Source organism: Caretta caretta, chromosome 1 (assembly GCF_965140235.1).
Source record: "Caretta caretta isolate rCarCar2 chromosome 1, rCarCar1.hap1, whole genome shotgun sequence".
NCBI lineage: Eukaryota > Metazoa > Chordata > Testudines > Cheloniidae > Caretta > Caretta caretta.
In genome coordinates this window covers 297,237,486-297,250,840 of record NC_134206.1, presented here as the reverse complement: position 1 = coordinate 297,250,840, position 13,355 = coordinate 297,237,486, and the positions used below count along the sequence as shown (strand labels likewise).

The following is a 13,355-nucleotide window of genomic DNA, read 5'->3' as shown; positions in this document are numbered from 1 at the left end:
TTAGACTCAAGGAGCTCTATCTATTTAACAAAGAAAAGGTCAAGGGTGACTTGATCACAATCTGTAAGTCTCCACATTGGGAACACATATTTAATAATGGACTCTTCAATCTGGCAGAGAAAAGTATAACATGATCCAATAGCTGGAAGTTAAAGCTAGACAAATTCAGACTGGAAATAAAATGTAAATTTTTGACAGTGAGGGTAATTAACCATTGAACAATTCACCAAGAGTCATGGTGGATTCTCCATCACTGACAGTTTTTAAATCAAGATTGGGTGTTTTTCTAAAACAGCTGCTCTAGGAATTATTTTGAAGACGTTGGATGGCCTGTGTTATACAGGAAGTCAGACTAGATGATCACAATGGTCCCTTCTGGCCTTGGACTCTATGACTCTTCCAGAACAGGAGGTCTTCATGAGTCACTGTTTTAACCACCCCGCAAAAAACCTCAGGCCTCATTCCCACATACAGTTTATGGCACTCACTCTGAGTGGGGTATGGATACTCTTTGGAACAGGATGGCAATAAGAGGCCATGTAATATGTGAACTGGTATTAAGCAGCTGCTAGCAAGAGGGGAAATACTGTCTTGGCATCAGGAGCAGTTTCCACATCTGCTGACAACTGGAATCCCCGAGCCAGCAGCTACAGAAGTGAATTCGGGCTGGGTATGACCCCTAAGGAATGTTTTGGAGGTTATACGTGAATGATCTGTAGCTTTTAAAGTTTGAATTATCTTTAAAATGTTCCTTGTGAAATTTAATTTATTTGTAATGGTAGGCTTCTTTGTGTGTGTCATTTTACTTGAAATGCATAAGGCAGTGGTTGTTTAAAATATGTGGTGAGCAGGTCTCGATAGGAAATGTGGACTGAAGAGGAACATACAGTAGTATGTGTTTAATTTGGTGAGAGTGGCCGTAAGAAAAAAAACATTAACCGCACAACTTTTTTAAGGCGTCACGCACAAAAGATGTAATTTAGAAACTATAGAGAATGCGTATCCCAGAGAGATTGTTTTATGCCACTGAATGATTGCACATATATTTGCAGAGAGAACCACTGAATGGAAAAGTGCAAACTCTCTGATTTTTAGTGCAGTAATGCATATTTGTTGAAATCTAAAGTGCATGGAAAAGCTATGTATATATTAAGGCTGCCAGTTAAATACTGCTCCCTTTTTGTCTTCCTCTTCTAAAATACAGGCAATGATAATTGCTTTTACATCTGACATGATTCCTCGTTTGGTTTATTACTGGTCCTTTTCAGTCCCTCCCTATGGGGATCACATCAGTTACACCATGAAGGGGTATATCAACAATACGCTTTCTGTCTTCAATATATCAGACTTCAAAAATGAAAGCAAACCAGTTCCACTTCCTTGGTTTGGCAACCAAACAACATGCAGGCAAGTGTCAAATAATTATTCTCGTCGTTGGAAAGGAAAACATAAGAAAATATCCTAATTTTGTTTCTAAAAATCTCTTTAGTAATATTAAGACTCAGCTAACCTCAAGAACAGTCAGAAGGTAAAGTAAAACAACATGGAGTTTTCTAAATCTTTGATTCATTGTATTTTCCCCAATAATTAATAATACATTATTCAAAATAATATAAAGGTGATTTAACATATTTTTGGTATAGTGGAGAAAAAATGTATTTCATTAAGTTCAACTTATTCTGTACATGTAAAATTTACCCATCATTTTAGTTGTATACAGCTTATGACTCCAGGCTCTGTTAAATGTGACAGATTTTGCTCCATCCCCTGGCCATAGTGCATTACTGCAGAGGTTGCTGAAATTATTTCTTGCTTTTCTAAACTGTCTTTAGATATCGTGATTTCCGATACCCTCCTGGGCACCAATATCAGTATGAACACAACATATATTACTGGCATGTGATTGCAGCCAAGTTGTCTTTCATCATTGTCATGGAGGTCAGTACATTAGGTCTTGATTTTTTTAAATATAATTTTAGGCTTCCCCTCAACAAAAAAAACCCCTTCAGTTTGCAATTAATGATATTCTTCACTCAAAGTTATTCATTTTATTTTGTGAACAATGTTGAATATTATGAGCCAGATCCTTAGCTCAGCATATCTTAATTTAAAATCAGTGAAGCTATGCCAGTTTACACTAGTGGAAGATCTCACCCTATGTATTTAACAACTTCTTAGTTTGGCAATTTAAAATACTGTCAGAGAAATTTTGTACATCAGATCTGGAAAAAAACATTGCTCTAATAAATGTATGTAGATAGCTGTTAGATCATCTTGTGTATGTGTTTGTGAGTATGCACGCATACATCCACACACAGAGAGAATTACCTGCATAAAAATAATCAGTGTTAAATATTAGTCTTTTAATGATCCCTGTTGGGTAAAAATCAATATAGCCACAATATCCTCCATTACATGAAGTGTAGCAAAATTCCCAAATCCAGAGCTAAACCTGTACTGGGGCCAAAAGAGCTGCTTTTATTAGCATTATACTGTAAATATGGGCATCTGTAATTCTAGCTGGGAAAGGAGCAACAGAGAAGCTGCATGGTTCTCAAGTGTGAAGCTAACTTTGTTAGGTTCTTTTATTTTCCGTGTGGGTTTTGAACATTTAGGTATTGCATTTCCAAGCTTTTCTTCGTAATCATGGGGGGCTAGAAACTTAGTCTTTTAAAAAAAAGAGGAAAAGCAAAGATTCTAACATAAATCCCCAGCTATTGGAGTCCGGTGAGTAAGAAAGACTTAAATATCATGAGACTTGCAATAAAATCACGAGCTGCAAATCTGGTGGATAAGGAGCTAAAAGCATAGGCAGAGCAGACATTAGTAGTAATAGTAATTTATAGAGTATGTTTCATCTACCAAGCAGTTTACAGACAGACATTAATCCACATAATGCCCTGTCTGATATAGCAGATAAGGAAGGATTATTATTATTATCTTAATTGTTAAAATGGGGGTTCTGAGTCAGAGACTCGAATGACTAGAATGACTTCTAGACTCTGACCTCTCCCACAGTGCAAAAGAGTTGGGCTGTGCCTCCCTTCGTACAAATATTGGAGGCAATGCAGACTGGTCCTTCCAGCTCTGGGATTTGGCCACACTCCTTCTGCCCTTTCACCAGTGTCTCTGCCAAAACACTTGCCCACTGCCAGGTGTCTGGTGTGTAGTGACCACTGCTTACTTACACTAATCATAATTGTCCCCTGCATTGTTCTGTGCACACCAGCTCCGTGTCTGTTGTATCCACTCATTGACTTATCATATACTTATATTGTAAACACTTATATTGTAAACAGGCAAGGGACTGTTCTTTTGTTATGCATGTACCGTGCCTTGCATGTTGATACTCCTAGGTACTGCCACCATGCAAATACTAAGTAATAAGGGATCAGAGTCCATTTAACTCCATTGTACTATCCTGGGAGGAAAGGGAAGAAGATCTGTAAAGCTACCACTTAGTCATCCATCAACACTTCAATAAAACAGTACAGGTTTGGCCTTTATTCCTCTGCAGAGGCATCCTTCAAAAGGAAGGTATTTCAAGCAGTTGCTTCAAAATAGTCTGATATTATTAAGTTTAGGGAAGAATTAATGTTATTTTCTGCTTATCTCTCCCACCCTTTTAATTTTCCTTAGTGCCCATCCAGGGCCATCCTTAGGATTTATGGTGCCCTAGGCAGGATTATGAAACTGGTGCCCCTATGCCTGACTTGCTCTTAGCAACACAAACATAAGCTTACAGTATTGGAAAACTTGCCACATGCACTTTATTAAAAACAGTTTAACTTAATTAAGAACACAGTAATGCTGGTGGACTAGCACTAAAGAAGTAGCGCTATAGAAAAAATTCTGATTTATTGACAGAATGATGCAAATAGTATAATTTTTTTAATTTGTCAACATTTTATTGGAAATTTCTATGAAGAGGTATTGAAACAAGGATTTGTTTTTAATTAAAAGCGATCTTTCTGGCTTTTTTGGCTGCAAAATCAGTAATAATGTCATCGTATGACAAAGACAAAGTGATGTCTTGTTCGATTGCAAGAATAGCAAGACCAGTCAATTGTTCCATTGTAGAACGAAGATAGTTTTTAATGAGCTTTAGCTTTGAGAAACTCCGTTCTCCTGATGCTACTGTTACAGGAATTGTCAATAGAATACGAGTGGCAATGTACACATTAGGATATATGTCAACAAGTTTGCTGATATGAATAAACTGTACAATGTCCATCACCGATTTTGCATGTGGCAACACTAATGACAATGTACTCAGTTCTTCGTACAGTTCAAGTCCATTTAAATCAAACCTATCACCATGCTTCAGGAGGCTCTCTAGGTTCTTGCACTTTGTCATTTGCTGCTCTTGTTTTCCTATTTTGCTGAATTTAGTTATGTCATACAAAAATCCAAACTGTTCATGGTGTGCTCGCAAGGTATTAAACCTTTCATCAACGGCTGATATTGCTTTATCCATCACAACATTAAAAATCTCAACCTCAAATTTCTTTTCTGGATTGTCTACGGCTCATCTGCGCTTTCATATTCCGCTTGCCGTTTTTTCCTTGAAACTCGTGTCACGTTTGGACATGGAAATTTTGGTTCTACACCGAGTGCTTGTGTACTCTGTGTACAGCTCTCTTGCTGTAACCTGTGCTTCTTTGAATCCATTTTCTCTGTATTTCACTAAAAAGTCTTGTGTGTTGTTTAGTAAGGTAAGTGTTGAATCAAGCTGCATCATTGGACTCTGCATTATTTTGCTTACACTTGAGATTTTAACAAGAATGTCATACCAGATTACGACAGACGTTAGAAACTTGAAGCTGGATATTTCAGAGGCGAATGACTGTGCTTCACTTTTAGCTTTTGGATCTCTGGCTTCTTCCGAAATAGCAACCAGTGCTTCATAAACTTCCTCAGATTGATATCTCAACGTTTTTGCACTTTCTACTCTGCTTTCTCAGCGTGTCTCAGATAGAGGCTTAAAGGTAATACCATTGACATGTGCTTTGAATATTTGCCATCATTGAGCGGAAGCTGAAAAGAGCACGTAAATGCATTGCAGCAAACCAAAAAAAGAAATAGCTTCTACAGAAGACTTGGCCATATCACACAAAATCAAATTAAGGCTGTGGCATGCACACGGAACAGAAAAGGCTTGTGGATTTTCTGCCAGCAATCTAGCTTGCACGCCAGAAATGCATCCTCTCATATTGGCACCATTATCATAGCCTTGTCATCTAATGTTCATTACAGACAATCCCATTCATTTTAGTTCATGTAGGAGAGCTTGAAGAAGTCCAAAACCTGTAGTGTCCTCTTTGTCTAAAAATGTGATCAATGATTCCTTAACTGTAATCTGTGCTGAATCACTAATGTTGACAAATCTCACTACTAACGACATTTGTTCTTGATGACTTATGTCCGGAGTGCAATCTACAATTACAGCAAAATATTTTGCCAAAGTAACCAATGAAACAATTTTGTCTCTCACTTTATCACTCATTAGCATGATCAGTTCATTTTGAATTCTTGGTCCCAAATAGTGGTCCTGTATTTCATTTTCAGTTACTCTTTGGAGATGTTCACTCATCACTGTGTCAAATTTTCCCAGCAGTTGTACGAGGCCCAAAAAATTGCCATTTTTGGGCAGGAATAATTTCTCAATGCTTCCTCTAAAAGCAAGATTGTTTGTTGATAGATATTCAACAATAGATAATAGACGTTCAAGAACACAACGCCAATGTTGCTTCTCTTACTCCAGCAATCTTTGATTTTGGGCATCAAGAGTTGTCTGATTTTTTAACCTTACACTCAGCTCACACCATTTGTGCATACTTTCAATGTGGTGTTGTGCCATTTCATGTTGCGGTAATATGTGACTAAGATTTTTCCAATCATTAATACCCATGGTTGCTATCTTAAAATTGCAGCTATTGAAAAGCTTGCATGGGAAACAAAATACAGCATCCTTACATTTAGAGTACACAAGCTACTATCTGTTGACAATTTCACCATTAGAAAGTCTTTTGTAGTAGTTGTTTTCTGTGAATTTCCTACCTCTAATGTCTTTAGGATATTCAAGACCTTTTATTCTCCCAGGGCCTTTCTCAAGTATAATGGCACAAAATTCTTTGTTTAAAGATTGTGGCCATATGCCAGTGTCATCTATATCCGATGCTAGTACAGTTTCAACTGTTGTAATTTCTTGTTTTGTGTCTGCATCTGTTTCAAATGATTGTTCTGTGTGTGGTTGCGTTTCTTGAGCTTCGTCTACACAAATATTTTCTTCGGCACTTACTTGATGATCTTCATCAACTTTGTTGTTTTCATGACATACAAACTTAAGTATAGAATCCTTCCATGCTTGTACAGCTAATCCTATTTCATCTTTCCGTTTTCTTTTTTGTGACCCGGAAAGTTGTTTTCAATATGACATAACTTACAAGGGTGTTTTTTAAAGAAATAACTGTTTAAATTATCAGATTATCAGAAATATTATTTAAAATAACTAATATAGGATAGTTGTGAGTGTGTGACCTTGAGCTCGTGTGAAGACACCTCACAAAGCACTCCATCCTGACTGAGACACAGTAGAGTTGGAAACCTCCATGTCATTTTTACAAAGCCACTTTTTAGTTTTAAATTGAGAGTGGGCATCAGTCTTAATGTTAGTTACAACTCTATATCCACCTTATACTGTAAACAGATCAATGGCATTATCCAGTTTAATAGGCTGGGTTTCCAAACAGTGGCAAAATATAGCCCTAGTTTTACTCCCAGGTAAAGCACAGAGTGACCAAAATAAAGTCAGCACAGAATCATCTCATCTCGATCAAGGCAGCACAGAAATGTTACAGAAGTCCTATTGTGCCTTGTTTTTGTTTGGAAAGAGGTTAGCAATAGTAGCACATTTTGGGCGCTGCCAGAAATACATGATAAATCACTGCCTCTAAAGTTCCATCAAAAACTGACATTTTCACAGCTCTATCATGATCTGCTGCACAGATTCTTCACAAGGAAGTGTCCCTGGCCTTTTTAACTCATATTAACCATGTATTTACTTTATGAAAGTTGGACAAAACATTGTGAACACATCAGACATTGGCTGCCCAACCTCTGGGCTGGCAAAAGCTATACTGACTCACTGGGAAAAAAAGCAAGAGAATCTTAGTACAACATATGGTCACTCTATACACCAGTAAGGAGAGGAGCATATTGCAGTTGTTGGAGGGCTCTATTTAGCAGTAACAGGGCTATAGGAAAGCCAGTCAACATTTTTTGTTTCTCTGATGAAAACTGGCCCACGCCCTGCCCCAAACCAAACTTGTCACAAATAATTGTCAATAACTTAATTTTCTGGTTTTGGCTAAGATATTGATTTAAAATATTGAAATTGGATTCAGGATTGTTAGCAAGCATTTTTGGCAAACAAAGTTGTTAAATGACAATCTAAAATGGCAACACAGTACTGCTTTCATGCTTGGCTCACTCACTCCCCAGCCTGCTGGTCCAACAGCTGCAGTAGAGGAGGAGATAGGTGGAAAACTGCAGTACCCCAAGATCCACCTCTTGGGGGGCAGAGTAGCAACAGCAGCAGCAAATCCTCAGGTCCAATCACACGCCAATGGGCACCACTGCCAGCCCAATGGACCACGGTGAAGTTAACACAGCATCTGATCTCAGTGACGGTGCACCCACAGAGCCACAGCAGCTCATCTTGCCCTGCGCAGCTGCCAGGCCCGGGGAGAGACGGACTTCCCAGCTAGGGTAACCAGATGTCCTGATTTTATAGGGCTAGTCCCAACAGTTGGGGCTTTGTCTTATATAGGCACAAATTCCCCCCACCTAGGGTGATCAGACAGCAAGTGTGAAAAATCAGGACAGGGGGAGGGGGCTAATAGGAGCCTATATAAGAAAAAGACCCCAAAATTGGGACTGTCCCTATAAAAGTGGGACATCTGGTCACCCTACCCCAACCCCCATCCTGATTTTTCACTCATGCTATCTGTCCCAGCCAGCTGCGTGTGGCCCTTCCAATCCTGGCTGGCTGCCGAGGAAGTGAGTTACTGTCACTTTCGCAGCCAGTCAGCCCCCTGCCCGCCCCTTCCCCTCACCCAGCCCTGTCGGAGGAGGGGGGGAGAGGGGTGCTCCATGGAGGGGGGGGTTGTTCCATGGGGGGGGGGAGAAGAATGGGCGTTATGGGAGGGGGGGGGCAAAAAAGGATACTGCAGCTGCCAAGCCTGCCTCACCTCATGCCAGGGGAGAGAGTCACACTCACAGGTGAGTTTCTTCCCCCACCCTTACCCCCCCCTTCCCAGAGACCCCAGCAGCCAATCCCCTCCCTCAGACTGTGCTGCATTCGGCTCTCTCTAGGACCCAGCATCCCTGCTCTTACATGCTCCACTGCTTCCCATCTGTCTGGACTTCCAGCAGAGTGGTGCCCTAGGCGGCTGCCTATTCTGCCTATGGCTAGGGACAGCCCTGTGCCCATCACATCCCAAATGTCTCAGGAACAGGGCAGGATCCAGAATGGAAAACATATTACATGACAATTTCCTTTCTGGGTTGGACCTGCCTCCTAGTATCCCCCAGCTAAGTCTATTGGGTGGCCTTCTCAGGATCCATATATAGAGTGGAATAAAGCAGTGTTGTTACAAAATTTCTATTTAATCTACTAGTAAGAAATTTGTGTTTCCATACAGCTTTGGAAGTACTGCATGGTGGAAGTCATCTGGGAAAAGGTGGAGGCTTTTGTGGAGGCATCTGGGGAGTTATGAAGCAGTGTAGGATTGTGGGAGGAGCACACTAGTTAAATGTTTCTGTATAAAATTCAAGGGCCTGATTCAAGGCCCACTGAAGTCAATAGAAAGATTCCTACTGACTTCAATGGTTGTTGGGTCAGTGTCCAGGTAAGAGGTCAGAGGAGATGTACCCAAGTCCTGGAGTCATCTGGACAAGTTGGCACTAGCTCCAATAGTTACAGGAAGAGAGAGACTCAAGCCAGATGTGTCAGATGGGGAGGAAAAGGGGAGAGAGGTCAGTCCCAGAAAGGAAGTCATCAGGTAACAAGTTTCCCAAGGCTACAGGAGAAGTCACTGGCAGAGCCAGAATTACAAATTAGGAGTTCCTGGCTCTGTCTTGTTTTCAGATAACTAATTTTTCCCAGGACATTGCTCCTTATAGACTTCTGTATTCGTTGGGACATTTAGCTACTGTGGTATAAAACACAAATGTACCTTAATGTAACATTTCATCTATATAATAAGATTGCAAAAAAGTCACTCTGTAGCTTATTATGTCTGTACAATCATCATGAAGCGACGGAAGCAGCTATAAGCGTGCTTTGGGGGCTCTTTATGTTCAGAATGTTATCAGAGTGAATCACCACTGGTTTTGTGGTCTGTTACCATCCAGCTTTTAAGTTCTCAGCCAATTTGACTTTATGAATTATAACTGTGCAGTGTACAACACAGTAAGGCATGTATCTATGCCATGCCAAGAGGCCTCGACCATTGTGATAGTAGAGATAACTCAACCATCCACCACCCTTATTCTGCTCCTAATTGTATGCAACAATTTCATTGGTTGCATGAGGGAGACTGCACAGATGGTGGATTACTTGACCCAATTGTCACATCACAGCACACACGCTTATTCACCACCCACACAAATCAACACCACTCTCCCAGCACACTCCCTCTAGACACAAATCAACAACCCACACAGCAACACAACCAGCATACACAATAACCCCAAATGTACACAGCCCCTCACTACAGCACATGCCCCTGACTTGCTTCCCGCACAGATCCACACAACTCTCCCAGAACAAAACTCATACACAAATCAACACAAGCACCCACACAACCAGTACACACAATCACCTCAAACATCACTCTGAAGCCTAGAATATCTGTTGCGTCAGTGTGCAGCAGTGGACACAGCTACAAGCATGGTTAAGAGCTCTTTTTGTTCAAAATATCACCAGGTTCAATCATCAATGGGATTTGTGGTCAGTTACCATCCAGTTTTTAAGTTCTCAGTCATTTTTGGCTTTTTTTTACCATGCATGATATTGTGAATTACACCTGTGCGACAGCATGGGCTTTCAGCTTCTAATTAGTAATAATAATAGCCTGTTCTGCGTGACTGACATTCTTGATTTACATCTTCCCTAGCATGTCATATACTGTGTGAAGTTTATTGTTTCGTACGTAATTCCGGATGTATCACAAAAGACGAAGAGCAAGATCAAACGAGAGAAATACTTAACACAGACACTCCTGCATGAGAATCATCTCAAAGTTGTGAAAAAAAAAATGGGGAAAATAGCTGACAGAATCTGGAAAGAAGCAGACGGCACTTTCCGAACTAAATATGACTAAGAATTTTACACACAGACAGTACTTAACTGGCTTAGTACTGGTTACTAATGGCTAATCAAAATATTACTGATGTCTAATCAAAAGTTGGGGATTAACTCCCTTTAGCAAATAGTTTCTTGTAACTCTTGCCTATGTCTGAAACATCATTGTACATCATTGGCTATAAAGGCAAGGATTGGAAAATACAAAACCATGAGACCCAGTAGGGCACTGGAAAAAGTAAAATGAAGTCTTTAATAGTTGTAGCCGGACAGAAAAAAGAAGTCACACAGTTTTCTGTAGACTGTTGTCTCATAAGAAGGGGCAGATTCATTCTGAAATGCAGCACAGCACCTTCCACTTCATTCAGCAATTGGTTATTTCATCTGCTGTTCAATTTGCACAAACCCTCAGAAACCAAATCATTTGTATTAAAAACAACACAGCTGCCATTGAATGAGTTGTGATCACTTGAAGCGGCTGTCACTGGATAATTCAATCACTAGCTGTATAATTAAGCTCAGAGGAAAAGACAAACTCAGAAAGAGACAGAAGAAGAAAAGATGACAAGAACTAAACATTAGGATGTTCAGCCATTGCTGTTGCCATGATAAGCGTACTATGTGCCATACAAGCTAAGAAATGCGCAGTGGGGATTATACAGATAACAAGATATTTCAATCAACGTGGTAAGAATGGACCTGAATCACAATGAGAGGAAGCACTGTAAGCCTGATTCTCCTCTCACTGATACCTGCGTAAGGTAAGTGGTGATTCCCCGCCTTCTTACAGCAGTATGAGTGAAAGGAGAATCAGGGCATGTGTCTTTACCCAGTTGATGTACATTAAGTAGTTCATTTTGCCCATTCTGTGTAGAACCTGTATGCTCTCGGAGGCTTCTTACCTGTAACAGGAGTGAGAATTTAAATTCTTGTCACACATTAGATCAGTATGCACAGAGGGCTCACTTTTGTATTTCTTTCACAACCAAAACTCCATTCACTTCAGTGGTAGTTTTCAGTGTGCGAGGAATGCAGGGTTGGACCTACTGTTGGACCGCAATTCAATCCATCACAAAATAGCATGTGTCGACACAGTCGCCAGGAGGTGTGATTTCCAGCATGGGGAAACAGACACATGCTAGCTCTGCTCAGGTTAGCAGACTGAAAAGAGCAGTGTGGCCACAGTAGCTCAGGCTACCCAGGAGGTTGGGCAGCTAGCCTGAGCCACTCCCAGTACCACACGCACCAATGATCATCATGCCAAAAAAATCCATGTTAACCTTAAAGACTCTTTTACAGTACAGTGGTGGTGGGGAAATATTTACCTAATGAAAAAGGTCAAAATCCAGAGGGAATGGAGGAGAGACCAGCCTGAGATGGGACTGTGATTTGGCCTATGTAAATAACCTCACAACACTTATCACCCATTTTATAGATGGGGAAACTGAGGCACAGAGCAGTTAAGTGCCTCTTCTATGGTCACACAATGATCCGTGGCAGAGCTGGGATTAACATGCAGGAGCTCCTGGTCCCCAGTGACCTATTCAATCCACTGGACCTCATCCCTGTATACCCAAGGGCATGTACTATCTCTTCCTTTTGCTGTCATCTAGCATTATTCTCTTGAACATAGTAGCCTTAATCCACATCTGGCAATTATTCCTCCTTCAGGATAACATTATGCACAAAATTCAGAATTACACATAGTGAAAAGTATGGTGCCTTAAAGATTATCTTAAATAAAAAAATACTTAACATTCTGTGCAGTTTACATAGACTTTATCTCTGCCTGCTAAAGATGGGATTACTAGGCCTCTCAGAACTTTTGAAGCATAAGAATGAAACAATCAGGAGGAAAAAAACAACAGTATTTGTAACTCCTTTAGAAACTAGGTTACTCGGAGAATATTTCACTAGCCTTTTAAAGGGAAAATTAGAATCTGCTTGAAAATATAAATAGCTTTTTCGCTTTTGACGCTGCAGATCACAAACTGTGACATCATCATCCGCTGTGGGCCAAAATCATCTTTGGTATAAATTCAGTGAAGTCAGACCTGCAAAGAGCTCTGGGTAAGCTCAAAAGCTTGTCTCTCTCACCATCAGAAGTTGGTTCAGTAAAAGATATTATCCACCCACCTTGTCTCTCTAATAGGCTATTTGAGCAACTTTATAAACTACATAACAATACCAATATTTGTAAGGTTCTTCAGAAGTTGATATGATTTGATGCATAAAAATACACATTTTGTATTTTTTGCTAAGAACATTTGCTATTAATTTCTGAACATTAAGATATTTCTTTATATTTATCATTTTAATAAAATTTATTTTAAAATGCATTCAGTGTCTTCATTTGTGCTGTTCTTTTTCAGAAGCAGAACAATAGAGCAGCCACCAAGTACCATGGTTAAATTATAAAAATATTATCATTGTCTATTTTCCGTATTACTGCCCATTTTCAAGTTCTTGCCATTAAGTTGTGCCACTGCTATTGAGAACTATCAGCTTCTTTTCTAAATTTTCTGGATGATGGAATTCCTCCTTTTCCACAGCAGAGCTGTGATATGGAGGGTAAAATCATTATGCTCTCATAAAGACTCATGATTTAAGCTTTTTTCTTTTTGTCTTATTTTTTTTTTCAAAACAATTTAAGCTCTTTAATTATCTGGGATTCAGTTTATTCCAGCAGGATCAGGTCTATAACGGGCACCCTACTTCCAGATAATTCAGCCTTTGGGTCCCTTCCTGGGGCTCTTGCTAATCCAGGTTTATCCTTTATCTGGGACTGCACAATCAGCATGAATTACTGTTTGTTACTCCCATAGCCCCCTATGGATGGGAGTGGGGTATTTATTTGACTTAGGCATGTACATACAATTAGAAACAATCTACGGATCTTACTGTACTCATGAACTCTTCCTCTCCCTATCATCCATTCAGACCTCAAGCCACTTAACTCTCTTACGCCTCTGTAGCCCAACAATAA

At 40.0% G+C, this 13,355-nt stretch overlaps 1 protein-coding gene across 2 annotated transcripts in view; it reads left to right on the top strand.

Moving 5' to 3' along the window:
* The window catches only part of ANO6 (anoctamin 6), a 130,229-nt gene extending 117,521 nt beyond the window's left edge, over window positions 1-12,708 (top strand). Inside the window, exons 18-21 of one of the 2 annotated variants that reach the window (XM_075124392.1) lie at window positions 1,205-1,407; window positions 1,833-1,938; window positions 3,019-3,162; window positions 10,182-12,708. In XM_075124392.1, the coding sequence (XP_074980493.1) occupies window positions 1,205-1,407; window positions 1,833-1,938; window positions 3,019-3,162; window positions 10,182-10,388 (660 nt within the window). In that variant the 3' untranslated portion in view covers window positions 10,389-12,708. The remainder of the gene's footprint in view (window positions 1-1,204; window positions 1,408-1,832; window positions 1,939-3,018; window positions 3,163-10,181) is intronic. The other variant, XM_048835989.2, reaches the window with a different exon arrangement.
* The last annotated feature ends 647 nt before the right edge of the window (window positions 12,709-13,355 follow it).